The sequence below is a fragment of the Peromyscus maniculatus genome, chromosome 19 (assembly GCF_049852395.1).
Source record: "Peromyscus maniculatus bairdii isolate BWxNUB_F1_BW_parent chromosome 19, HU_Pman_BW_mat_3.1, whole genome shotgun sequence".
NCBI classification, from domain to species: Eukaryota; Metazoa; Chordata; class Mammalia; order Rodentia; family Cricetidae; genus Peromyscus; species Peromyscus maniculatus.
The window spans coordinates 60,879,095-60,905,614 of NC_134870.1; the positions used below are offsets into that span (position 1 = coordinate 60,879,095).

The window sequence follows — 26,520 nt, forward strand, 5'->3', positions numbered from 1 at the left end:
TCCATTCATTCTTCAGCTCATATTTAGACTCCTCCCCCCAATTTATTTTGGCAAACATGTATGTGTATGTTAGATTTATTTGGACTCTGTGGTTATGTAATTTTGCAGGTATTTTTCTGGGGGAGAGGGGGCAGATTCTGCTTTAATGTGCTCTGTGGTTGGGAGTTTACTTTTTTCATGATTGTTCCTGCTTGAATCAAAGCAGTAATCATTAGTCATAATTTTGATTGTGTTCAGGAGTCTGTGTGTATCTCTTGGCTACACGGTGGCATGTCTCTGTTAGGAAGAATGCTGACCTAGCTCCGAGTCCTATTCATACCTAGGATGGAGTGTAACCGAAGATGGGAATCATTTTAAAAGTGTTTGTGGAATGGTTGAATGAATATATTAACCAGGGGTCTGCCTTCAAGAACTGTAGGATTTGAGCAGCTACTTGTTCCATTATGTGATTCTTTCACCCTGCAGGATCTTCCTGAATGTCTGCCTACCTTTCTGGGATCTGTTCAAAGAATCCTCAGTTTTGTGTGACATGGTAGATGTATGTTGCAAACACCAAATATGCTTCACCTCAAATGTATCCTACCAAGGAATTCTTGGAAAAAAAAATAACACGTGGTTAACTAGATTCTAGAAGGAAAAAAAATGGTATTGCTCTCTTTCAGTAATCAGTTTTATTATTTAATAAATATTGATGACTAGTTTCACTATCTACTGCATTCCCAATGATGCTTGGTAGTTAAGTGCCAGAGAGAGTCCTGGCCCAGTGTTTATCCTGGCTGTCATTTCAGTGATGAAAGGGGCCTCTCTGCTGCGCCCCTGCTAGTTAGGGATCCACTGATGCAAACCAGTGGAGGGCCTGTTCAAGGTCTCTACAAACTGGCTGCTTAAGATCAATACTTGTTTTTAAACTATTATCAAACACATGGACTCTTGCATACAGCTTCAGTTGTCTCTGCTCACTCCCCACACATCGCACTCAAAATTTATCACCAATGATATTTCTGTTACAAAGGCAACTTCAAAGTCTGAGATTGAGGAGCTCTCTCGGTTGACAAGGCACTGACCTGGGTTCTGTGACTGAAATATACCCCGAGGTCAGCAATCCAAAACCCAGACACCACTGGAGGATAATGCACCCCATCTCCCTGGGTATAATTCATCACTAACCCTTCAAAGTTGTAATCTTGATTAACCAATATAAATGTGTACTTTTGCAATGTTAGAATATTTTTTTTATCAGTTAATGAATCCTAAGAGCTTAATGCTCTCGTCCTGTTTTACTTGTTTTTACTTCCAGACACCAAATCGAAAGACCCTAAAGTCTGTTTCCCCTTATCAAATTCAAGTATTTATTTGTACCCTTCTTGAAGAAATAAGATCTTCAACTTTAAAACTATGAATTATAGCCCATTGAAGTATGGGTTTATATATAATTAATGAAGAGGCATTTCCATGTTTGCAAAATGCTCGAGAAAAGAGATTTAATGTAGATAAAAGAGAGAACTGTTTATGAAAATAGTTCATGTTTCTAGTAGTCCTATCCAGGAAGTTAGGTAAGATCTAGAAACAGTCCCCTAAATAAGGGGTTTCTATGAGAACAACAAAGGAAAAATAGTAACAACCCTACCCCAACTTCTGTCTCCAAATTCCAGCGTCTCTCTGAGTTCTGGTTTCTACACACTGTCCTCTAGGAGTGAGCACCCTGGCCTTGGGTGCTTAACACTGAGGGTGGTTTAAAGGGTACAAATGGGATCCTGTCAGATTGACAACTAACTGTTCTAATGAGGAAAAAATCCTCAAAGCATGAAATTTGAATGAAATGTGTGATTATAATTCAAGTACTGTTTACAGAAACCTCTGGGGACCTTCCGAATAAATGCAGAGCAAGTGAGTTAGACAAACCTCTGGGCCGTGTGTGTGTGTGTGTGTGTGTGTGTGTGTGTGTGTGTGTGTGTGTGTCTGCGAAACTTTCCACACTTAGCTAGCTTCGCCCTTCAGTCCACTGCGGCCCCTCCTTGTCTATTAATACTGTATGTGTTTTGTTACCGTGTTGAGTTGTAAGGAAATAGGTGCTTTGCATTATTAAAGTTGATTCTGAAGAGGAGATGTGTGCTCAGTGGCATTTGCCTCGGCATATGCAAATGATTTAGTTTCATTTGGGATCAATTCCCAGAGGCCCTCCTTTCCTGTGATGCTCCGAATTTGGCAAGCTCACGTCAGCCCATCTCCCCCCCACACACACACACACCTCTTTCTTTCCTTTTTTTTTTTTTTAATTTTAACTCCCCTTTGTTAGTTGATATATTTTTCAAAAAACAAAAATATCCCCTGGCTTGTTAGAAACCTTGCAATTCTATTGTTCAGTCGTGATCAATAAAGGTGAAGGAAGATTCTCGTTTTCCTAAAGTTTTGTAAAATTTAAGTTTACAAAAAAACGTGCATGGAACGCTTGTTAAAATATTTATGCAGAAATCCGGCTCCTGGGATGAGATAAAACTCTGAAAACGCGGTCTCTAAGGTGCCTTTTCAGGAATTGACAGCTGTGAGCTATTGGTAGATTCGGACTTAACCAATAAACTTGCCTTAGAATGCCGCAGCAAACAACCAAGCAAGCTTAAGTTGCAGCTGGGTTCCCCAATTGCCACAGCACTCCAGACAGCCGGGTGTGTGGGTCTGAGGTGCTCAGCCCCAAGGAGGGCAAGCTTGGCCTCATGGCATTCAGCTAGCTCGCTTTTGACCACGCAGCCGGCCTCGGCGTGGCAAGGTGAAGTTCACCGGCGAGCAGCCACCCTCTGCCCCGGGTCTGAGAGCCTGGGGCTTGCAGAGCCCTGGGCCTGCCGCTGTTACTCTGTTTCATTCCGCAACCGGGTTTTGTAGGTTGTTGACCAAGCAGCCAGAAAACACTGCCCCCTCTCTCTGTTTGAGCGAGGTCAGAGACGTGGTGGTTTTTTTTTTTTTTTTCCCTTCCTCCACTAACCCCCGCCCCCCCCCCCTCCTTTCTCCGAATCGAGTTCTCAGGCAGCTGCGTACAATGCTGGGAGCTAGCCAGCAGCAGAGACAGATGGCAGAGTTATTAGATGTGCATCGTACGATTCCCTTCCTGCCACTCGCTTTTTAATCAAATTAAAACAAAAAAGAAAGAGAGGGAGAGAGAGAGAGGGGGAGTCAATTAACCGCATTTGTATTCTGCTCAATAATGGACCCTGTTCCACTTTTACCCTAAGGCAGTTGAGTGGAAATTTTAGAGAAGAAAAGGGGTGCCTAAAAAACAAAAAAAACAAAAAACAACAACAAAAAAAAAAAAAGGGGAGAGAGAAAGAGAGACACACAGCGGGACGGACACACACACACACAGAGAGAGAGAGAGAGAGAGAGAGAGAGAGAGAGAGAGAGAGAGAGAGAGAGAGAGAGCGAGCGAGAGAGAGCAAAAGAGGTGAAGCCTGCAGGAATTTGTAGGAATCGGCATTATTCGAGGAACTGAACTGATAAAAACCCCTCGGAAAAGTTGAAGCGATCTCGAGTGCTGGGCTGCAGCGCCGCACAGGCCGGGCCGCCTTCCAGCCTGCGCGAACTTGAGCGTCTGACAGCAGCGCCGCGGCCTCCCCCGCCCGCCAGGAATGGTCTCTTCCTGCTTTGCATATTCACCACGCTTGGCCCGGCCATATGGGAAAATGCAACTGAAGGAATTGTTGTGAAAAAAGGGACAGCGAGTTTGAAATAAAAGTTGTTAGAGTGGTACTGAGGAGAAAAAAGAATCCGAGGCCATGTACTGCGCATACACCATCCCGGGCATGGGCGGCAACTCTCTGATGTACTACTATAATGGGAAAGCGGTAAGCGAACTCGGCTGCGAGGGGCATTGGGGACAAGTTTTATGGTCACAGGGATGAGCATCCTAGGCGGGGAGCATTGTTTGCGAAGTTGTTCAGGACTGCCGTACCTTTCTCGGTGCCATGAAATATTTATCATCTGCGAGTCCTAGGATGTTACTGTTCCCTTCTTTCCTTTTTTTCTCCCCCACCCCCCCACCCCCAGTGTAGAACCGTCGATGCTTTTCAAAGCTTCTGAAAGTAGATCCCAGACAGAAAGTTTGCAGTCAGGTAAACTTAGGAGGTTGTACGATTTAAAATAATAATAGTGATAATAACAATGAAGGGACTTTTGGCAAATTCCTTTTGCTTTCAAATGATGGGAAGGAGGAGCAGATTATGAAGAGAACCGAGAAAGCCCAAGTTAGCCTGAGAGAAAATTGGGGGTAAGTTTCTCTCCGGACTGAGGTTTTGTGCTATCTAAAGTCGTACTAAGTTGGAAGCCATGGGTAGTAGAGAGGAGATAAGAGGTTAAAATAGACCAAAAACTTAAAACTAACGCATCTGATGGGGGTAGATTATATAAGCTTATTTTTTAACCCAAAAAAGGAAGGGGGGGGATCTGTTCGTGCATGTAACGATATTGTAAGTTATTTGTGCTGTGTGGCGTTTTCCTCTATTTCCCCCCTTCTAACAGAAAGGCTTTATTTAAGTGGGGGAAAGTGTCTGGTATCTTGTACATAACCTCAGCAGAAGGTTTATACTTGCCATCTGGAGGTTTATTTATTTTTTTTCTTCCTTTGCCTGGGCCCTCTGAAGGAAAGAGATTTCAATATTTTTTAAATTGGTATGTGGTGCTCTTAGAAGAGTTGGGCAGTGGAGGAGCGAGATTTCACTTTAAAATAGCAAAGAATGGGGAGGGGGTGAAAAGCTGCCATTTATGAACTGTTTTCATTTTGTACTTTGAACTTGCATTTGGGTTGATCTTAATCAGAGTGTGCTAGTTGGGCCAAAAGGGACCGATCAGAGCTTTCACGGAGGCCCAGTTTATCTGTACTGATTGGTGCAAACAAATTAAATGTGTGTGTGTGCTGTTATATGCATGTAAGCCCATATATATATGCATATATATACATGTACACACAGATGTATACACAATGCTTATTTCTAGTGGGCTACACTGGTATGTATAGAGATACATAAGCATTTGAGAGTGTGCCTTAAGGAGATTAACAAACACCCAATTCTATGAGTTAGCCACTGTTGAATTATTACTTTTATTTTCAAGTATCAGTCAATCACCACAAGTTTATAAATACTCTCCTTTTTAAAATCCCCTTTAAAGAATATCGCCTGTACTCAGAACAATAGTTAAATGTGGTGAATAAAGTAGATTGGAAGTATATGACTTGGACTCTAAGTCGATTAGTATTTAATGCAATGATCTTAAATATTGGGATTATTTAACTCATTTTTTAAAAAAGAATTATATCTGAATTGCGATTGTTAGGGATTACCACCTGCTTAGGACTCAAGCCTGACGCTTCTTGGACATTTCCAAACACACCATAATCAATACCATTTGAAGCCCCTTTCATAGAAACTTCACCAATGATGAAGCCAGTGTGATGAGCAGGCAGGAGTGTCTCTGAAATAGTAAGATAGAGCCCAATTTCTGTTGCCCTGTGCATTAAAGGATTATATGTTATGCATTATATATTACATGCATATGCATGAAAAGATTATATGTTACATTATGTATTACAACAAATATAAGTTGTTATGGTTTTTAACTTTAGGGGTTACCAGTGATGTGAATTTTATATGTTAATTATTAGTTTTGCATCTTAAGCAGCTGAATTGTCAAATTTTTAGTTAAGGCTTGGGCATTTTAATTTCCTTATGGCCCAAAGGAATTTTTAAAAATATGTATTCCATTCCCTCAGCTTGCCAATTGCCTCTACCATAAGAAAATGCTGACTATGACATCATATCACTAATATGCCCTCACAGTTGCCAAATATTTTGGTTGTTAGATTTTTTTTTTTTTTTTGAGAGGATGGTACTCATAAAATCAAGATCACTCTGTCACAGGAAATGTATTTATAGGAACTGTTTTAAGACGTTTATTAAAAACAAATCTGGTGATGTGTATCTCTATTGATTCAAACACTAGAAAGAGGCAAATTGTACATACATTATATTTAGAAAAATAACCCTGTACAGCCTCAGCAGGAAATGTTGGAAACCATGGGTAGTTACCAGTGCTTCGAATTAACTTTATGAAACGGTCAGCAAAGTCCAGTTGTGTGTGCACCACAGAAGGGGCAGTTCTAGACCGTTTTCCAAAACACCCTCCTGCGTACCCTGGGGAAATGGATTTCTGTTTATTCTACAGTGTGTATTGTACCGGCTCCAGTTCGACATTCAGCTGCATTCGGTTTAGTACCAGACATCTTGCGGAGATTGTATACGCCATGTGTTAATTGTTCAACATGCCTATGGACGTGACTTTACCTTTGTAGAATTTTGTTTGTCTGGGGTCTGACTATTTGTGTGTCCTGAGTATGTATGTCTATGAGTCCATTGTGCATTTCAACCTGAGCTGTTCAGCCTGGCCATCTCTGTGGCCCAGGTTTTCCTCTGAAGACAGCCTAGCACTGAATTCCTTCTTTTTTTTTTTCCCCCAGTGACAAGTCAATTACTTGTTTAAATTCAGTTTGAACTCTCTGAACTGAGAGAGGCTAGAGGAAGCAGGTTTTTCCCTGTGAATAAACAAAAGAAGAAAAATGGAAAATCATTCCGAAACACTGTGATTTTTTAGGTTGCAGCAAGAATACAGAGCAGCATGACAATTATGATTATCTTCTTTTTGAACCAGCGAACACAGGGATTGTAAAATCCGTTTTCCTTCTACTTCCTAGCGAGAGGAACACTTTAATCAATGAGATTTTGGGACAGACAAAGGAAAATGTAGATGGACTTCATTACCTTAAGATAGAAAATTTCCCTGTTAATATGCCCAAATTGCTTCCACGCTTGCATGTAAGACAGTGATTTCTCCTGAAGTGCGGACTTCGTAAAAAATAAGACCTTGAATAATCCTAACCCAAAAGGTACCAAAGAATAAATTTTGAGTTTAAACCAGAAAATGTTTGTAAAACTCAGCTTCGCCCCAGGGGAGAGGTCAGTGAACTTGGCCAAGTATTTTTGTGTGTGTGATCCCCCCCCCCTTTGCCTTATTGCCTTGCATGTAAGTGGATCCCAATCTCAGCTAACTGAACATTTGAAGGCATTATTCTTCAACCATGGAAGAAATGTTTCTTTTAAGCATCATTATCTCAACTTATGTCAAATTGTACTACAGTCTGTCCTTATCCAGGCCTTAAGAAGTACTGGGTATTACCAGGTCTACCAAAAAGAAAAAAAGGAAAGAAAATAGCAATAGTTCTAAGCCTATTTTTTTTCCTAATGTTTTATGTGCTCACCGAATTCAAATTTTAATGAGTAATTATTTGGTCAAATTCCATATAGCTTAAAATATCTAAAAATATGGCAGTTCCACATAGATAAAATCCTGGCAAATGAAATTAAAAACAAAAGTGGCAAAATTTCTTCCTACTGGTAATTTCAGATCACACCATCGGCTCTCGCCAGCGTGTGCATGTGTTAAGCCGTACAGAGAAACCTGTGATTATTCTAATTGCTCTTTTTGCTTCCTACTAACAAGCTTCAAACCGTGTTTCGAACTAGTTGTTTTGAAATAGTTATCTGTCAAGTCATCAAATCTCAGAAGGCAAATGAGAACAAACTCGCCATGTTTATGCTCCAACCGTTGGTCATATTATGCAGGCTTTCATCTTCAGAAAGTTCAAAGGCAAAAAAATGAAGGCAAGCTCTTTTCCGATATGAAGGCCGCCCAAACACAGAAACATCTGACTAGCAGGACCTCTCAGCTCATAGTCCTTGTTGGAACACAGTTCACCTACACACATGACAATCATAGTCAGCCTCATTTTCCAAGCTGAAGTGTGGGGGTCTGAAGGCTTCATTCATCCCTCATGCATTTGCCGTGGAAAGTGGCAACATAAAATGAGTAATATATATTTACCAGAAATATTAATTGCTAAGTACATTTTTAATATGGCCCTTTAAAATAAATCATGGTTGAGGCAGTTACAGATAAGTAAGTACTAGGTTTTAAAGTTTTCCATAGTGTATCCATTATGCAAATTGCAGTTGACATTTTAAAAGATATTTTAAACAATTACTATTTCAGAACCCTTACTATAAATAAAAGTAACCAATATAAATGCATTTTAATTTTAAAAATGTTGGTTTAGTTGCTAATACAGAGAAAAGAATTTGCTTAGATCACAAGCCTAATTTTTTAGCTGCCCACTGATCTAAAAAAAATATCAAAGAAAAAGCATGTAGGAAAATTTTAGGGTTCTTTTTGTGTGTGAGAGCTATTTGGTATTATTGACATGCAGAATATTTTAATTTAGTGATTTTAAGATAACAATAAAATTGTTTTTCTGTCTGTATTTAATTCCTTCAAACAAAATTATATTGATTTTATTCTGTAGGTTTAAGCTGGTAAATATTCACCAGACACTTAATCTTGAGATTGTAGAAGCTCTAGCTACTACCTCTTGCTCATCTGCCTCTGATTAAATTTCCAAAAATCCCTGCTTGAGATTCACGGATGCCAGTTTTAGCATTTTTGCCGGGAGGCTAATTTCTTAGGAAGAAAATGTGTATGTGGTGTGCTTTATTTAACCCCTGATTTCTGGTGGGTTTGAATGTTTTGACACTTGGGAAGCATCCGGCTCCCAGCGCTAGGTGATGGCATTGTTTCAGGAGTTAGAGGAAGGACATTGGGACAGGGAAAAGGAGGCCTAGGCAGAGGAATGGTCAGGGGGGAAAGCTAGCTGGATGCTGTTTAAATGCCTTTCCAACTGATCCGCAGGAAATTGTGCTGGGGAATTGCATGCTTCCTGCCCCACTGTGGACTTGGTTTACAGTACAATACTGTCTGTTTTGGTGATGCTCCTTTTTTTTGTGTGTGTGTGAAATATTGAGAAGCCACCATAAAGGCTTGAGGATAATTACTTTTCTCCCTACACCTTACTGGCTAAACAGCTTTTTTTTACCTTCCTTTAACTGCAACCGTGGTCAGATTTTCTAATTGCAAATGTTGTGTGTGTTCCGTTCCAAAACCAGCTGAAAACTATGTCACCGGCACTGTGAGAAATGCCATGGTGTCCTCCTTTATGGTGGGCCATGTCCATGGTTAGCAGTCTGCCATCAGGAGAGTTATCGTGAACAGAACAAAAGCCTCTGGATTGTGAGCCAGTGAGAATATATCAATTTTTAGACACTGGCTGGGACAATTTTAAAAGTTGTTCAAATCAGGGCTTACTTACTTTTACCCTGAGAAGAGAATTCAGTGGGAACATATGTTTGCTCCCCACAGCAAACCTAAATGCTTGCCTCCTAGCATATGCAGTAAGTGCACGTAATGCAGCAATGGGCTTTTATATCCTCTCCAATATTGTCCGACTTACACAAAGACACATTTGCTCATCATCATAATAAGTGAAAAACATTGGAAGATCAACCGTTCTCAAGTTTTTGTGTGTCTGATTAGATTTTTATTTATTCATTGTGGGCTCTTAATACTTTCAAACACAACTCTAAGATGACATGAGGCACAATTACATGTGACAGAAATTATGGATGGTGGCAAAAACGAAATTCTGCATGTTCCTAAACCATTTAGAAACTCTTTCGGGGAGGGACAGGGTCTTGTAACAATGATCTGTGTACAAACAAACAAACATGTCCCAGGTGATAGGGGCATTTTAAGAAAAGAATTGTATTTTGTAGACTTAGGTGGAACTGGAAGTTACTCCTGGGTGTCTTTAGAACATTGAAATCCCTGTAGGCTTTTAAACATTTTTGAATAGATATTAACTTACGTGGTACAGTATCATATGTAAGGTAAACGGTATAGATAATTGTTACATTTATCGAGCAAAGAGAAGTTTTCTTCTGAAGAACCGTTCTTCGAGTTGCTTTCCCTCCTTTTGGAAGTTGGAGGTACTTTGAGAGGCTTTCTCCTTTGAAGGCTAGAGATCTCTAACTCCCAAACTAAACTTGTATTCACAGGTGTGTTTATGTTACAGCGCCATACTCTGCTTAGAATATTAAAGTTCCCTTTTCTGATAATGTTTGTCCTTAAATGTCCAGGCTGCTTTTATTACCTTCACAGTTTCACTCAAATCCTCCCTTATTTCTTAAGGAAAGGCAGCATTTTATTCTAAACGACATAGAAGGGAGCCCCGGGGTTGTAACTTTCTATTTTAGAGAGAATCCTGACTTAAAGCTCAGTCTTTCCTTCCCAAGTTGGCTTAGAGATTAAGCTAAAACACCTGGGAGATAGGAAGTGTGAGCACCGAGATGTGATGGTCAGATTTCAACTCCACTAGGAAAAAAAAAAAAATCAGGATTTGCTTGGCATCCCCCAGGGACCTAGAGCTGTGCTTTCCTCCAGGCCAAATTACACTCATTTTGAGAGAGGACACATTGAGGTAATTGGTGGGACCGCGTGGGGAAGAGTTGAATTCCAGCTGCTTCCATTGTAGCTGACCTGAAAACGAACAGGGTAGGTTGACAAATGGTGGCCAACGTCTGACTTGGCTTTTTCACCTCCATGAACCTGAGGGTGAGAATTATAAAGAACTGAATGACTGCACCAATAATGACTGTGTTCAAGTGGGAATGGCTGTGTTGGGAAAAGCTCACACACCATTTTCAAAATAGTTGATGCGTTTACCAACCACAGCCCTATTACTGGAGCCCAATAAAGTTTACCCACAGTGTGGAAACACCCCTTGTTTTTATTGTCAGCCGTCTAGTGAACATGGACTCTCACCTCTTCATGGGTCCTCACCCCTTTGGTTTCCATTCTAAAGTATTCATAATGGAAGCTACTTGGAAGGCACCAGATAGATTCTCACCTCCAAGAAAAGAACAAAACAGAAATGTGTTGTCGACTCCGTTTCTCCCTAAATTGTGCCTTTTTTTTTTCAGTAAGGAGAATAACACTGTGTTACTCAATAGTTTTTCTAGCGAATAAAGCAAATTAAATTGATGTTACATGCATATTTAAACTCCATCCAGTTAAGTACTGACGTGATTAAAATAATCAAATGTATTACTTAAAAAATTAAAAAGGATAAATTCTGCACCCCATTATTTTATTGACTTTTCAATATAAATTGCAGAAATGTTTACATTCCTAATGGCATTATTAAGATAAACTGACAAATCAGAGGGAAAAAAGTTGATTGGCCAGCACGTCATTATTCCTGCACCTGCTATCACAATTCAGAAGAGCCTAGCAGTTCTAAGCAGGGTGGATGGCGTTTTTTCTTAGGCTTCCTTTGTGTGATGTGGGGGTTGGGATAAATGTTTAACAAGTGTGGTTTCACTTTGTAGTGCCTTTGTGTGTGTGTTGTTGTGATTAAATGACTACAATGTAGTTCGTGTAGCTTTGGAATTAGGACGCAAATGTCAGAGGACTGCAAGGTCTCCCTGTACCTGATGCACTGAACCTCCCTGGGGAGAATGGAAGGTCAGACTTAGAAGTTGTTCAGTGGCAGATAGAGCCAACTCTTCAGTTTTATACTGGGCATCTCGAAGATCTGGAAGGAATACTAGAGTTTTTATTTTCTGATATTTTACATATTCTTTAAGAATGCCATCCTGTTCTTTGAGAGGCAATGACATTAGATTTGTATTGAGAGGGAAGAAAGTATATTGTCTCATGCTGTGACTAGAGCTTCTAAAGATGTGAATGAAATGCATTACTTTCTGAAAGACAGTAGTTACCACCAATTCACAGGAGTTTAGACTCCGTCCTATAATAATTGAAACTCCCAGACTTTAATAACACTTAATGTGTAGCATGGATCCCACTTAATCTCCCCCTGTCTTCATAGCAAAATGTTTACATAAATGAACTCTCAATTTGATATCGACTATTTAGCCTAGTCCCTTCCAAAGTTAATACTATTTCCATAATTAAACGTGCTCGGCAGTTACCATAGGGCTACTTCTTAAAACCCATGCTCCTCCTTGTTCTTTTAAGCCATCTGTTGGCTAGGTCAGCAATGAAATGGGAGCCTGATTTTATAAATTAAAGCAAGTTCTCTGCCATTGTATTAGACAGTCTGCTTCAGTGGGAGCTGAAGTTAACATTCCATCATATTTTCATTTTGTTGTATTTGCAACAGAAATGTATGTGCTCAAATTGGTTATTTTCAGCCTATGACAGCTGTGATATTTAAAATGATCCCAGCTGTTGTGACTTAAAATTGATTTTTCTATTAACACCTGAAAAAAAGCCCTGTGCTGTATTAAAAACTTAAATAACGTGAGTGTAAAATTAGGTCTGTTGGTGTGAGTCTAGTGACCTCACTTCCCAGAGGTCTCAAAATGCAGCAAACCTCTGGGATGCTGGCAGTGAATGGGCGAACACTGGGAAGAGGTGCTGGGTAGTTCGATGCGTTTCACTTTGAGAGGATTCATGTCATGGCAGATGCTCCTGGCGCCACTTTAGAGTGTCAGTTTTGTTAATAAAACCTTTTAGGCTTCAGTTTACTTAATTAACCCCCAGAAAGATGGCTTACAGGAATCATTATGAGAACCTGACCTCTGAGCTGCAGAAGCTGTGTTATCTTTCAGATACAACACTGAGAAATGCAAAACCACACTCACTTGTCCCTTGTGGAGGATGGTTTATTTTATGGCCTTTTCCTCCTCCACTTTTAGATGATGGACAAAAGGAAAAGCCATAGCAAAGCAGAACCAAATTATACCTGATTAGTTTCAGGCAAGCCTTTATTTTTAGAATCTTTATTACATTTTTTATTTCTACTTTGCATATTTATTAAACATGTTTCAAAATTGAATTGTGATTCCTAGGTTCCATTGGTCTCAAGATTTTTCTAGTCTGAAGTTGGTTGAGTACTGGAGCATTTGATGTAGCAATGGACTGACTACTTAACAATGCAACCTTTCTTGGCCTTTTGGTGTAGTGTATAAAGCTTACCACTGGCCTTGTGTGTGATTATTTATGAATAATAGTGTGTTCCCCGATGCATTGCCAATCAGGAGGTATGGAGATTAAACTTTTTGGCTGGTCCTCCACTTTTCACCTGCATAACTCAATCAGAATTGAAAGCATGGCAGATTTTACTATGATAAATGTATGGCTGGATCAGGAAAAGAATGGATGGCTGGTGGGTAGATGGATAGGTTACATAGCTAGACAATAACAGATAATGCCAATTATTTATTGCTCAAACATGTTTATTCATTAGAAAGTTATATACAATGCATTAGTTTGGCTATTATATGTAGATAAGAGCAAGGCAGTTGAAAATAATAAACATTTCTATTACATACTTGAGATCACTACAGAGCTAATTTTAAAAGTTCCAGAACAAACACAGATTGCTGATTTCAGTGCCACAGGTCACAATATCACATCCAAAATAATCATGGATGGGTGTAAATGACTTTTCACTGGTTTGGAGGGCAAAAGATACTTTGAGCGATGTTTATAGAAAACTTTAGAAAATCCAAATGGGTATTTGTCATTGACAGACTCTGATTACAAACACGTATTTCTAGAGCATTGGTGCCTCCCAGGGGACAGATGGAAACAGTCTTGATTGTCCCAGTTGTGGGGATGGGGATGGGGTTGCTGTTGGCATATGGTGGTAGAGGCTAAACCTTGCATGCTGTACAGAACTTCTCAGCGGGGCAGAGGCAGAGGAGTCCGGCTTTCGACATGAAATCTGGACATTTATAGTTAATTCTTGCCATGTGAGCTACAAACAGAGTCCCTTCCTTCGCCTCCCTCCTTCCTGTCCCCTTTTCATCCTTCCTCTTCCATTTTTATTTCCCTTTCTTCTCCGTGCTCTTTCCTTCCCCCCTCCATTTCCTATCTTTTCACTTTTACCATTTTCCTCCTTCCTTCTTCCTTCTTTTCCCTTTCTCCTTCCTTTTCCCCTTCCCTCCCCGCCAACCAATGTCTTTCCTTTGTATTTGTTTGATACATCACTCTATAGAGTATTGTACAACTATTTCCACGGTTTACCAAGAAAATGTAATCTTTCATTTGCAGTATTGTCAATATAGTAAACTATTTGTGAACCAACTGGAATGAGTTCAAAGCAGCTGTTAGACTTCATTGAGTCAATAAGGGACATTTTCTCCTTACCCTAAATGTATGTACTCACATCTTCTCTTTTAGAATATTGGGAATTCAATCTATGTTTCTTGTTTTATAGAATCCTAAAAGAAGTATGTTACTTTTTCTGCTGGAGGACATAAAGATGAAAAAGGGAATTGTCCTAAAGAATAATTAGCAGTTACCTATAAATATTTGAGGGGAGCGTTACAGATATTGTTTGAATCCTTGTTAAATATATGGCTGTATGTTAAATATATACATAAGAAAGGTTCTAAGATTAAAGCAAACCTGGGGGATTCTTCAGCTTTCCCAACAGAGCCGCTTTTTACCCTACTGACAACAGGGACCTTTCCTCCTGTCACTGCCCTGTGTCCATCATTACTGTATCTTCCTGGCTGTGATGCGGAAAGTGATACCGAGACCTTCGTTGCCCTCCCTAGCACTCCATGCAGGAAGGGTGAAGGATCTGATGGCAGAGTCTTAATGCCTGCCAACTTTTAGAACCCAGTACACCTCACTTCTTCGATGCCAAGTTTTGGAGAGACTTGCCAAGTCTGACAGTAAGTAGCTTGTGCCACCCTTCAGTTTCTGCCTGAGGCTTTGCAAGGTTCTCCAAGGTTTGATCTGAGTCGACACGGCATGGCAGTTGGGCACAAGGACCGGCAGCTTGGATTCACAGCGGACCTTTGGGACAGATAAGTTTTAGTTACTGTTTAGTGCGTTGACTCATGGGATTGCAGAGCAGCCCTGTAAGCATCCTCACACTGTACTGCATGCTCCCTAGAGCCCTGACCACTGTGGCCCTGCTCAATGGCAGTGAAGACCTACTGACAGCTAGAGAATTAGCTTCGGCTCCCTCTCTTTCTGAGATACCTGTGAATTTGCCCTACACTGGCTTTTATTTGGGTCATTTTGTCACACGTAGTACAAGATTGTCTCGATTCATAGTGAGCAGTTGCTGAGATATCATTTTAGCTGTTGCCATGCAAGAATTACAGGTTACCATTGTGGTCATGATTTCATTTATTGGAGGATTTCCATTTCTGGGAAGTGGTGATTTTTTTTTTTTTTTAATGTTGTCAACGGACTTCAAGGAAAAGGATATTTTAGGGATCATTCACCTCGTTTTCAGTTTTGACCAATCACTGATTATCTGCGTTAGGCTCTCAGTATTTCCCTGATATTCCATAAACCCTGGAATAATCCTCTGAGTAATTTTAAATCAATAATATGCTTATCATTGATTTCAGACTGTGCTTTGTAAAGGCAAGTTATGTAATATTTGTATATTTATAAGGTATGAAATATTTGTGGAGTACCTTTTCTTTAATGTTTATGCAGCAAGTACTGTAAAGCTGTGATAAAACTTAGACTAACTCTTTTACTGTAGTCTTAACATTTGATAAAATACATCTGTGAGCCCCTGTTCCTTCAGAATGTGTTGTCAGATACCTCCCAGAGTAATGTAATCCACTGCACCTCATAAGACGGGTGCCCCACATCTTGTTAGTCTATTTCAATGGTGGATGCTACCCTGGCTAGTAGTATATCTACTAGCCACATGTGGCAGTTACTATTTGATACATTTTTAAAAATTAAGTTTCCCAGTTACACCAACTACATTTAAAGTCCTCAGTCACTTGTGGGAGGTGTCTCTATGTGGGATAGCTCAGAGAACCTTTGCAGCATCCCAGGAAGTTTTGTTGGGAAGCTCTGGTCTGAGAAATGGAAGCACTTGGGAATTTAATAACTTGCTCAAAGGTCACATGGATCGCAAAGAGCCAGGATCTCTCCTGCCCTGTGTTTCAATATGGCATTTTGCCTTCTTCTTAACTTTAGATAGATAGGGTAATGCCAATTCTGAGATAAGAATGAACATTTTAAGGCCCCTTGTATTATCTGAGATGCTCAAGCCAATTATATTTGTTGCTCTTTCATTTAAAGTGAGTGCTTGATTTACCTAATCTTTCTTAAGGATCAGTCCCTTTGTCTGTTTGTGCAGAGCAGAGACTTTGAAACCCCTTCCTCTGTCTCAACTAATGAGGTTCTGAAGGAGAGAACCCGCCATGTCTTAAGGCATCTTTGCACATCCATTAGCTTATCATCAACAACCAAGAAATGTTTCTTCAGCCCAATGAATGTGATGCATCTGGTGTACATGCCCGTGTCTCTGTGCAGTAAGGCAGAGCCTTGAGTGGAAGGTTCTCTTGACCTCCACAGAAGAGAGACTGCACTTATATCTGCCCTTGTCTTTCTGCCAAGGTTATATTTTTTCTGGAGATGGTAATGTGCCTGTTCAGGTGTTCATGAGCATGGGGAACACATTCATTAGTTCCTTGGTACCTTGTACCTACCATTCTTGAATAAGTGAGAGGATTGCCTAAATTTCCCATCTCCCCTGGCTGGGCAGACTAGGTGCTTGGCACATGCTCCGATGCTTTCTTCTTGGGCATCTAATGGTATCACAAGCCATGGTTTCAGTAATAATCATGGTGTCAAGAGGCATTTGTGCTCTGTGCACTCTTTCAGTTTGGACCGGGTTGAGTTCCTGTAATGCAAATTCTACTTTAAACTTAGCAATGCCAATTTGCATTAATATTTTGGTTTCGTATAGCTAGATATCGCATCTCACAAACAAGTGCATTTTAATGAGTCCTGGCAGAATGATAAAAAGGTTATTCATTAAATACTATTGTAGAAAATACAGCAGTTGGCTGCCAGAAATCATTAAAGCAAAATATAATGTGCATTGAGGCCACAAGGACGCCCCTCCTTAGGAGTATGTGACCCTATGGCATTCAGTGCAGTAAGAATCAATGCTATTCACACAGGCATGGAGGGTGGGGTTAATTAATATAAAATACAAGCCAGCATACCATTGACACCAGTGTTTATTTTTAAGATTTAAGCATATTTTATATTTTTGATATCTGTCATGAGATCATAGGGCATCGCCTCAGGATTCATGTGAAGGACTTTTAACAGTCACGAAGACTGAGTTGTGAAGCAACGTGTTCATAAAGCTTACATTTTGGTTTTAAATCCTGAAGTGGGATTCAATCCCCCCCCCCCATTTGATTTTTTTATTTCTTTTCCATTTCTGGAATGCTTTATGAGAATATTGAACATTTTTTTTCTTTTCTTTTCTTCTTTCTTTTGCAGGGCAACATAGGGAAAAATTACAAATTTGTAACTGGCTCTTTAGAAACCCACCACTTTAACACATGCGCCCTTGCATGTTGCTGCTGCCGCCGCCGCCGCCACCGCCGCCATGACTGTCGTGGCTTGTGCTTCCCAATTATAATGAGCTTTTTTGGTGGTGTTACTGCAGTTGTTTCTCCCCCCCCCCCCCGCGCCCCTCCCTCCAGCCCCCTCAACTCACTTTTCCCAGAAGAGAGTTCCAAGCCTTTGAAAATTCTCATGATTTTGCAAATCCACTCTATTTTTGTCGAGAATACAGGAAAGTTAAAATTGGCTGGTGTGCTGCCATGTTTTGAATCCAATTTTAAAGCAACCCTTTGCAACCCGGGGAGCGAGGCTGACATCTTTGTATCTGTAATGAAGATAATTACACCTGCAAGGTGACATCACTGGTGAAGTGACAACCGCACTTGAGAGCCGCGTCCCCCGTCTCCTCTGAATTCTGTGGACCACTTTTGGCATTTAGCTCCAGACACCTCTTTCATGCTTGTCGTTTGAGAAGTTGCTTTCAGATGAATTTACTAAAGCTGAGTGACACAGGGTTAAATTAATTCTTTTCTTTATTACTCAAAGTGATACAGACCTTTCTTGGACTAATGTAGCTTAATTAGTGGTCAATTAAAACTGAACATTGCTGAATTGAAGTTCTTTGATCAAACTCCCTGGCATGGGCTCTCTTTCTTTAACTAGCCACCATCTTGAATTCATTTGGAATCAGTAGTATAAACAAGTTTAAAACTGGTTCTTTTATAAGAAAGTCAGCAGGCTTGTATAGCTGCGGTTTCCTTTTTTACTTCTGTAGGCGGCAATTCAAAGGCATGCTAAATGAAAACAGTGCTACACCCTGGAAAAAAAAATACATTTTTAAAAGTAACAGTAAGTAGTCAGTAAGCAGTCAGTGCTCCAGCCCATTTATCTGTAAATAATTAATATTCACTCTCCCAATATAAAGGCAAACTCCCCTTTCTCCTACCAGAGGACCACAGTTAGAATAAAACATGAAATGCACACACACACACACACACACACACACACACACACACACACACACACCCCTACCTGGGTGTCGCTTCAGTAGAGGAAGGGTGACTGCTACAGAGATGGGTCCACTTGCTCCTTCTTCATTGCTCATGGGATACTATGTCATCTCTGTGCCTTTGAGACTGGGATGAGATACTACGTAAATTGGCTGTTGATTTCATCATTTATTTCGGAGGGCATTGCTGCGTTCATTTAAGGGCTGAACTGGTGTAATTCCACAGTATGTCACTTGGTTGAAGTATAGAGTGCTTTTCTTGGAGTTTTGGTACAGTTATTCCCCCAGCCCCGGAAAGGAAGTGGGAATCAGAGGAGAAATTATCAAATAGCTAGCAATGATTCAGCCTTGTCTGTTATCCAATGCCCTGTCTTAATATTTAAAGTACATGTGCTGCTCTTGTCTAAACACAAATTGATGCCATTCAGAAATCCCAGGTTTTGAAAGCTTAACAACCTCAAACCATTGAAGATGGCGTTCAGTGACTGCAGTATACTTTAAGGTATTCATTAAAACCAGTAGTGCTTGGATTAGAAATAAAAGTAATAAAGTACAATGAAATCATTAATTGGTTGTCCATACATGGCTTCTTCTGAAATGTTCACAGCAAAGAGAAAGGGGAGGTTGGAAGTGACCGTGGACTGTTTCCCTCTCCAGCAGACGATAAGATTTTCGCAGTTTTCATTCCTTATATCCAAAATTTATAGTTATAAACTATAATCAAAATTAAAAATTTCATCCCTTGACGGAAAGCGAAATTGTTTATAGTCAGTGCGCCTTTCAGCGTTCTATCTCGCCTTCTCCCTAAAGGGCTGATTAAGGAGAATAATTGGGGATGATAGCAGGAGGAAGACGACAATTCCATTTAATTAAAGATAATTTATTTTACTTTAAATTGGTGAGGTCCCACATGAATAAGAGTAGATTTAGCAGATAGATTTATTAATGGGTACTGACATCTCAGCTGACAGAAAAAGCAAACATTTTCTTTCTTCATTGTTTTTATTGCGTCCCAGCACCTGAAATTGCTGTCAGCCGGCTCTTTTCGCTGCTCCTCAGAGTTGCAGGCTTCGCCACCAAATGTGCAGTTACTGGTTTATCACTAAAACCAACTTGATCCTCTCTTGAGTTAAAAAACCAAGCCAGGCCCATGAGAAGCTGCTCAAGTCCTCAAGACTGACACGAGAAACACACTCTTCTTAAAGGATGTTGACTGCACTGATTTTCACTAGGGTTAGTGCCTGGAGCATGGCACGTAGTTTGGGCATCTAAATAAGGGCCATCGCATTGCCACTGGTTTGGGGGCAGCGTGCTTGCTTGAATAGTCCTTCAAGGAGGTCGTACCTCGCGTGTTGTGGATAATGAAGAACTCCACGGCAATAGCACCTGCCAAACAGCCAGCTTCCCTCCTGACCAGCCTCCTGTAACCATTAAGGCTCTTGGTGTGCTTGTTTTTTCTCCCGCAGTTATAATCGGGTCCTGGAAGTTTATGGGGGGGAAATTCTCCAGTTCAAACATGAGTTCAAAGAAGTATGCAGTTGTTGTCTTTATATTCTTCCCAGTCTGTAAGGGTTCTTCGACAAAACATACATTTCACAAAATTTGTCAACTGCTTCTGATAAACTGCCGTTTCCCCCCAAGTTTGTTTGCTCTGTGCTCCAATGTAGTCAGACTCCTCTTAGCAGCACATTCCTGTATTCCAGCTCATGTTTTCTGTTGCTCGGTCGTTTCTGTATACCTGCCTAGTAGGTTTCTTTCACACTGGATTTTTCTTTGCATGAAATGTAGGTTTTTCTGAACTCTTCTTTCCCAATGAGCTTCTCATGCCCCCAGCCTCCTTCCTCTGGTCACACAGACCCTCTAGTTTGACTTAGGGTTATGTCTCTAACTTTTGTTGCTGTATTTTTCTTTTCCTTTAGGGGACTGATCGTAGTAGAGTTTTTATTTTATTTTAACCAGATGCTTGTATTTTGCCCTCTTCTAAAAGCTCACTCTTCAGAATTGATGTTAGATCTGTGGTGGTGCTATTGAAGGATTACTTTTTATTAAATCTTACTTTCCATGTTGTATTAACCTTTCCCTCAACCGAAGCATCTTTTCCCTGTTATCCACCCATTGGACCTGTTGGTCTTCATAAAGTAGGCCCTCGGCTCAGTGCTTGACCCACAGTGCCCTCTCACTTTTATCCATCTCTTATATCGCTCTTGTCCTTAATTCATCTTGTATTTTTCTTCTTCTATAATTATTGAATATGTGATACTTGCAAAACCACCCCCAAATTTTCCAAAGAGAGAGTGCTAGGGAAGCAGCATCCTTGGTGGACAGTGGGATATAGCTGCATTAAATTCTACATTCTCTTCAGAATTGTGTAGTCATGAATCTAGATAGTACGGGCATGAAGTCAGGCGTCCAGCTAGACTAAAACTCAGCTGAAAATCCTACGAGGGAAAATCATCATGTTTAGGGAAGGTAGCCTCAGTTGTAGTGCTAGGCAGTAGTGTGTGTGTGTGTGTGTGTGTGTGTGTGTGTGTGTGTGAGAGAGAGAGAGAGAGAGAGAGAGAGAGAGAGAGAGAGAGAGAGAGAGAGAGAGAGAGATTGAGATTGGAAGTGAGTGAAGAGGGTGGCTTTGGCCAGCCACTGATGACTTTCAGTGAGGTGCACTTGGTTCCTACTGGCCTAGGAAAAAATAGGCAGTGGTTAAAATAAAGGCGTATCCTATAACTCAGTGATCCTGGTTCATCCTTCCTGGCTCCTTTTCAGTCCGTCTTATTTCTTCTCTGGTTGTCTGACTGTTCCTACAGCAATATTACTTTGGTCTTCAAACACCTCCAACCCTCTTGTTTTGTCCCCCCCCCCATACTTGCTTGACTGCCAACAGTCAAATGATGTGAGAGCCCCCTTAAGTTACCTGGATAGGGGGCTTTTGTGAAGTGGGGGTCTCTGTATCCCAGGGAAAACACCAGGAAATTTGAGAAATAAATACCTGAAAAGGAAGCCAGGTACTGTGACAAATGCCTGTCCTCCTAGCCCGTGGGAGGTGGAGGCATGAGGAGGCATGGGGATCAGGAGTTCAAGGCCAGCCCTCTTACATAGCGAGATGGAGAACAGCCTGAGCTACATGAGACCCTGTCTCAAGAGAAATAAAGAAATGAACCTGAAAACTTATCTGCACTATCCCCAGACTGGAAGTACTAACCGCTGTGACCCTGTGGAAACAGATTCCGGGGTAGAAGCCTCTGATTCTGAGGTAAGAGGAGCAGGGAGTGACAAGGGAGAACTCGTAACCATGGTCTAGATACAGCTCACTCACGCCAGGGTGACGCCTGGAGCCTGGTCATTTGGGTGGCTTGGCCTGTCCCACCTCCCCTCCTCATGTACTCCTCCTCCCAGCCTCTTCCTAGGCCCTCCCACCCCCAAGCCAGCCCCAGGCCTTGCTGCAGACATCTGCAGGTCTGAGCCACAATAGACCCAGCCCGAGGTCGCCTCTCTGCCTCCCACTATGAATTCCGGGCTGTGGTCCTGCTCGTTCTTGTCTGTCAGATTGCAGTTCTGATGCTGTCAGCCATGCCTGACCAATCAGCACACACCACACCACGGGATGAAATTTAAACAATGCAGATGCTCCAATGCAGGGTTATGTTGCGTGGACCACGAAGGGAGAGCAAGAGGTAAGGCCCGGAGTCTCCCCGAAGTGGTCTGTCCCCAGCCTGCTTGGCCTGACACGTCCTAAGGGACACTGCTGCTTTGCCTTGTTGCCATCTGCTTTCCCCTACCTTTCCTCACCGCCACTCACCAGAACTTTGGTTTTCATCCCCTGCCCATGCAACTCCACTCTGTTCAGTGCCGTGACTTCACCCCCTCCCTCTTGGCTTCAGTGCGCTCGTGGACCTCTAGTCTGCAGGACCTTGCTCAGGTCTGGCCACACTTAAAGGGAGAAAGGGCTGCTGGGATCAGGACAGATGTATGGAATTAATAGGCTTTCTTAATTTTCCCCACTGCTGGACAGTGGAATTTATCTTCAGGTTATAAACATAGTTGGCTTTCTTACCAGTGAGATGTATTGAATTTTAAATTGAGTTTAAATCTCCTTTTTTTGGAACTGGTTTACATAGAAAGGATATAAATAGATCCGATCTAAATGAGGAGGCATCAGCCCATCTTGAGTCTTGGGGGCTGGGGATTGCTCTCTGTCCCCTTCCTACAGTTACCAGTGTTCACTCACCAGTTTCCCGCTGGCAGAGGGACCATGTGGCTGTCATCCTCTTCTGTTTTAAGTATTTAGTTGGTCCTTTTATAACTTAGAGTGTTTACAGGGTTCTGTACTCCCTCGTCCCATCTGGAAAATATTTAAACTTCATACGATCTATAAGATGAAAATACCACATATAAGGGGCTAGGCAGAAGGGAGAGAACAGAGAGCCATGGCGGCGTGTGTTTAGACTCAGTTGTTTGCTCAGAAGCGGCTGCTGGAGGAATTGGAACAAATAGCCTGTGTGGGGGAATGGTTTGGTCCAGGGCTGTACATTCCACCACAGAATGAGCCTCGGTTTGTAAAACTGACGTTCTGTTGTGACTTCCAGATCCAAACAAATCTCTGCAAATTTCTGCCCGATCGAGTTAATAAGAAAATATATACATGCAGAGGCGAGAGCCGCGTGCTACTTGGCGGTTCTGTCAGTGCGGGTGGAAACAGGAGACGGATTTTACCTACTGTATTAACAGCCAGCCGGTTACTGCCAGGACCTCCAGCTCCCTCGCTCGTTTGCTTGATTTCTTTCTTTCTTTCTTTCTCTCTCTCTCTCTCTCTCTCTCTCTCTCTCTCTCTCTCTCTCTCTCTCTCTCTTTCTTTCTTTCTTTCTTTCTTTCTTTCTTTCTTTCTTTCTCTTTCTCCTATGGAGAACAATGGCATGCAGAAAAAGTCTCTGACAAGGAGAGTAGCAGATACGGGGTTGGGGGGTCACTTTTCTTCTGATTGCCTTGTAATTGGGGAGTGGTTTCTCCTTGCCCACTCCCTCACAGATGTGGTTTAGAAGGGACAGGCTTTTGTCCTCGCCGGATGTGCAGAGGGACCAGAGGGTCATTCCCTGCTCTAGGCTTGTGATCGGCTTCACACCTGGGCTCATTTCCCTCCATGACCGATGACCTTGCGTTAACCCGGGGTGACCCTTAGCCTCTGCCTGTTCTCAGGGCTGAGTTCTTGGCTAGTGGACCCTCCTCCCTCTCTCATTTACAGGTGGTTCCCAGAGCCTCATACACTTGTTTTTCGTGGTGCATGGTGCACTTAGCAGCCCGGCAAGACCTGCAATTTCATCCCTCTCAAGGGGCCCAGAAAGGGCTGCGGGGGGGGGGGGGGGGGGGGGTTGCAGAGAGAGAGAGAGGTTGCTGTTTGCATGTGCTTTTCTATTTTGTGGCTCATATGGTATCAATTACCATTTGATGGCAACGCCAGGCCTGAGGCCCTTTGCATGTTTGTCCTGTGAGAAAGATCTGGAAGAACCGACATATGGTTTTGATTGCAGCAATTGCAGGTTGATAGAATGAGCGCAGGGGTGAGGTGGGTGGGTTTTCCTTCCGGCCCTTTCCACTCTGGGCTGCTAATGTGCTTTGCTTGTGGAACTGGTCTTTTCATCATCCACCCGCTCCCCACCTTCTCCTCCCCCCCCCCCACCTCTCTACCACTCTGCTTTCCCTGCCCTGCCTCCTTGGCACGTCCAAATCACCACTAGAAACATGTGGCCCACATTAAGGACCTTCAATTAAAACAAACAAAAAGAATTGTCCACTAGTCTGTTAAAGTCTTAGAGCAGGTCATTCCATCAAGATGGGCATGAGTATGCTGAAGTAGAAAACGGGGGTGCGGGGGGGGGGGGGGGGCGCGGCAGGGATCAGGTCCCTCCCCAAGAAGCTCAGGACATGTTTTGAAATGCCTGTTGTTTAAGGTTGTTAAACATTGAATGATGCTGAAAATGGTAGCAGTAGACATTGTGTGTGTGTGTGTGTGTGTGTGTGTGTGTGTGTGTGTGTGTGTGGTGTTTACAGACGCTTCTTGGAACTTGTTTGAGCTCATGCCACGAAGGGGTAGGGGCATGATGTGAAGGAGTTCTTTCTGTCTGTCCATGCATCATCAACCCTAAGATGGGGGGAAAAAACATGGTCTGTGAGTATTTCTCCTGCCAAAAGGAGAGGCCTGGAGGCCTGTCTGCCACATACAGTATCTTCTTCCTCTCTGGATCTGTGATGGCAGGGGTTGCCCAGGAGAAGGCTGCTCAGTGATGATGCTCAACAGGGACTACATCTCTGATAGGTGAAGGGAAACTCTAGTGGGCAACTGGGGTACAAAGAACACTGCAGACATGTTTCGTGTTGCCCAGGAACATTTTCTGTGATTCCTCTGGATTCACATGTAAAAGTGCCGAAGACTGGCGGCCCATCCAGTAGAAATTTCCTTTTTATTCTGACTATTACATTTGAAAATAATACACACAATTCATACTTTACGTAGTTTGAAAGGCAATGTGGTATATTGTGTGTGTGTGTTTCTGTTAATAGCTTCATTCAGTTGAAAACCTAGGAACCAGAATACCTTAAATTACAAAAGCCCTTAATAAAGTTTTTGTAAATTGATTACATTTCCCCTAATAAAGTTTTTTAAAATGTGAGGTTGCCTAGCTGTGGTGACTCAAGTTAATCCTAGCTTGTGGGAAGCAGAAGCAGGCAGATCTCTGTAAGTTCAAGGCCAAATCTGGTGTACATATTGAGTCCCAGGGCTACACGGTGAGACCCTATTTCAAAAAGGAAGGAAGGGAGGGAGGGAGGGAGGGAGGGAGGGAGGGAGGGAGGAAGGAAGGAAGGAAGGAAGGAAGGAAGGAAGGAAGGAAGGAAGGAAGGAAGGAAAGAAAGAAAAAAGTGAGGTGCCGAATTGTTTGTTCTCCAGACCAGCTTTGCATGACAAAGCTTAGCTACATCTATTAAATGGTCATAAACCTGACTGGGATGGAAATGTCTATATATTAGGTTCTATAGAGCAAAGCAAGCATATTGTTCCAGTGGTTATTATGTTTCCAGGTATTTGCCTAGGCCGACTTCTTTGCTGTTTGGAGAAATCTTCTCCTTGCTTTGTTAAATGGCTGAGTTTTAAGGACTTTGATAATGGTCCTAATTTTGACATCTTGTAATCTTACATGTGAATAAACGCTCGGAAATACTTGCATTCAAAGCAACTAGGAATTAGTTGAGTAACTGTAGTCACAGCCACATACTGTAAAAGCTGCTATTTGGATATGTGACTATTTTAATGTACACATATATAAAGATTAAGCATTTCTACCTCTTGTTTGTACCTCCATTAGCTTCTTTGGGAGAGTTACATTGAGAAGTCTAATGTGGAAACATAACAATAACAACATGTGTCTGTGTGTGTGGTATGTGTGTGTGTGTGTGTGTGTGTATGTGTATGTGAATACATACACATATACATACACATATATACACACACACAGGCACACACACACACACTGCTTTCATGAAAGCACCACCGGTTCATTGCTACAAACAGATCTGTGCATGGGTTGCTGGTTTGACTTGGAGCATGCCAGGTCACTTAACAGCAGCTGTGCTGGAGAGAGATTTGATTTGAGAAGACATTTTGAATCTTCTCAGTCCTAACACCGTTCTGGTTTTGAAATGGAAAATGGAAAAGAGCTTTCTGGAAGAGAGATAGCTCCACCTTGAAGGGGGGCATGTGTAAAAATCTCTCAAGGCCTCCTCAGATTACCCGAGTTGCTAATCTGCCTCCCCACCCAGAGGACACAGAGTCTGATGGGAAATGTGGCCCTGTGTGTTTAAAAACACTACAGAGGCAGAAGGTGCCATTTGAGGCTGCCTCTCTGCTTCTTGGAAATACTAATTCAGTGTTCAGTCTGAAATTTAGTAAAACTTACTAAGGAGACAATCTGGTTTTATATATAATTCGTTTAAAAATGAGCAACAAAAATAACTATCAACAGCTCTTAAAATCTGATTTGGACTTACGAAATCTTACCTCAGAGTATCTGTTGAAATAATCAATTTTATGGTAACATGAATGATGTTAGATCAAAAGCCTCCTCATGTGTTTCCAGTACACAGTGTCTTCATCCTTATTAAAGAAGAAGAAAGCTGCCTTGTATAAGGCTACATAGAGACCTTCAAATTCTGTCTATCCT

At 41.7% G+C, this 26,520-nt stretch overlaps 1 protein-coding gene and 1 long non-coding RNA gene across 30 annotated transcripts in view; one reads left to right on the forward strand and one right to left on the reverse strand.

The window, feature by feature from the left end:
- Window positions 1-26,520, forward strand: part of Tcf4 (transcription factor 4) — a 346,965-nt gene that overhangs the window by 248,209 nt on the left and 72,236 nt on the right. Inside the window, exon 1 of one of the 29 annotated variants that reach the window (XM_006970088.4) lies at window positions 3,437-3,833. The exons of 26 other annotated variants lie outside the window; for them this stretch is intronic. In XM_006970088.4, the coding sequence (XP_006970150.1) occupies window positions 3,765-3,833 (69 nt within the window). In that variant the 5' untranslated portion in view covers window positions 3,437-3,764. Of the gene's footprint in view, window positions 1-3,436; window positions 3,834-21,548; window positions 21,985-26,520 lie in introns of those variants that run through there. 2 more of the 29 variants (XM_006970087.4, XM_076555449.1) reach the window with 2 other exon arrangements.
- LOC143269613 (uncharacterized) lies at window positions 17,496-21,521 on the reverse strand. The gene is made up of 3 exons (XR_013046163.1): window positions 21,300-21,521; window positions 18,340-20,754; window positions 17,496-18,124 (listed from the first exon to the last, which is right to left on the reverse strand). It is a non-coding gene; the product is annotated as an uncharacterized LOC143269613 (long non-coding RNA).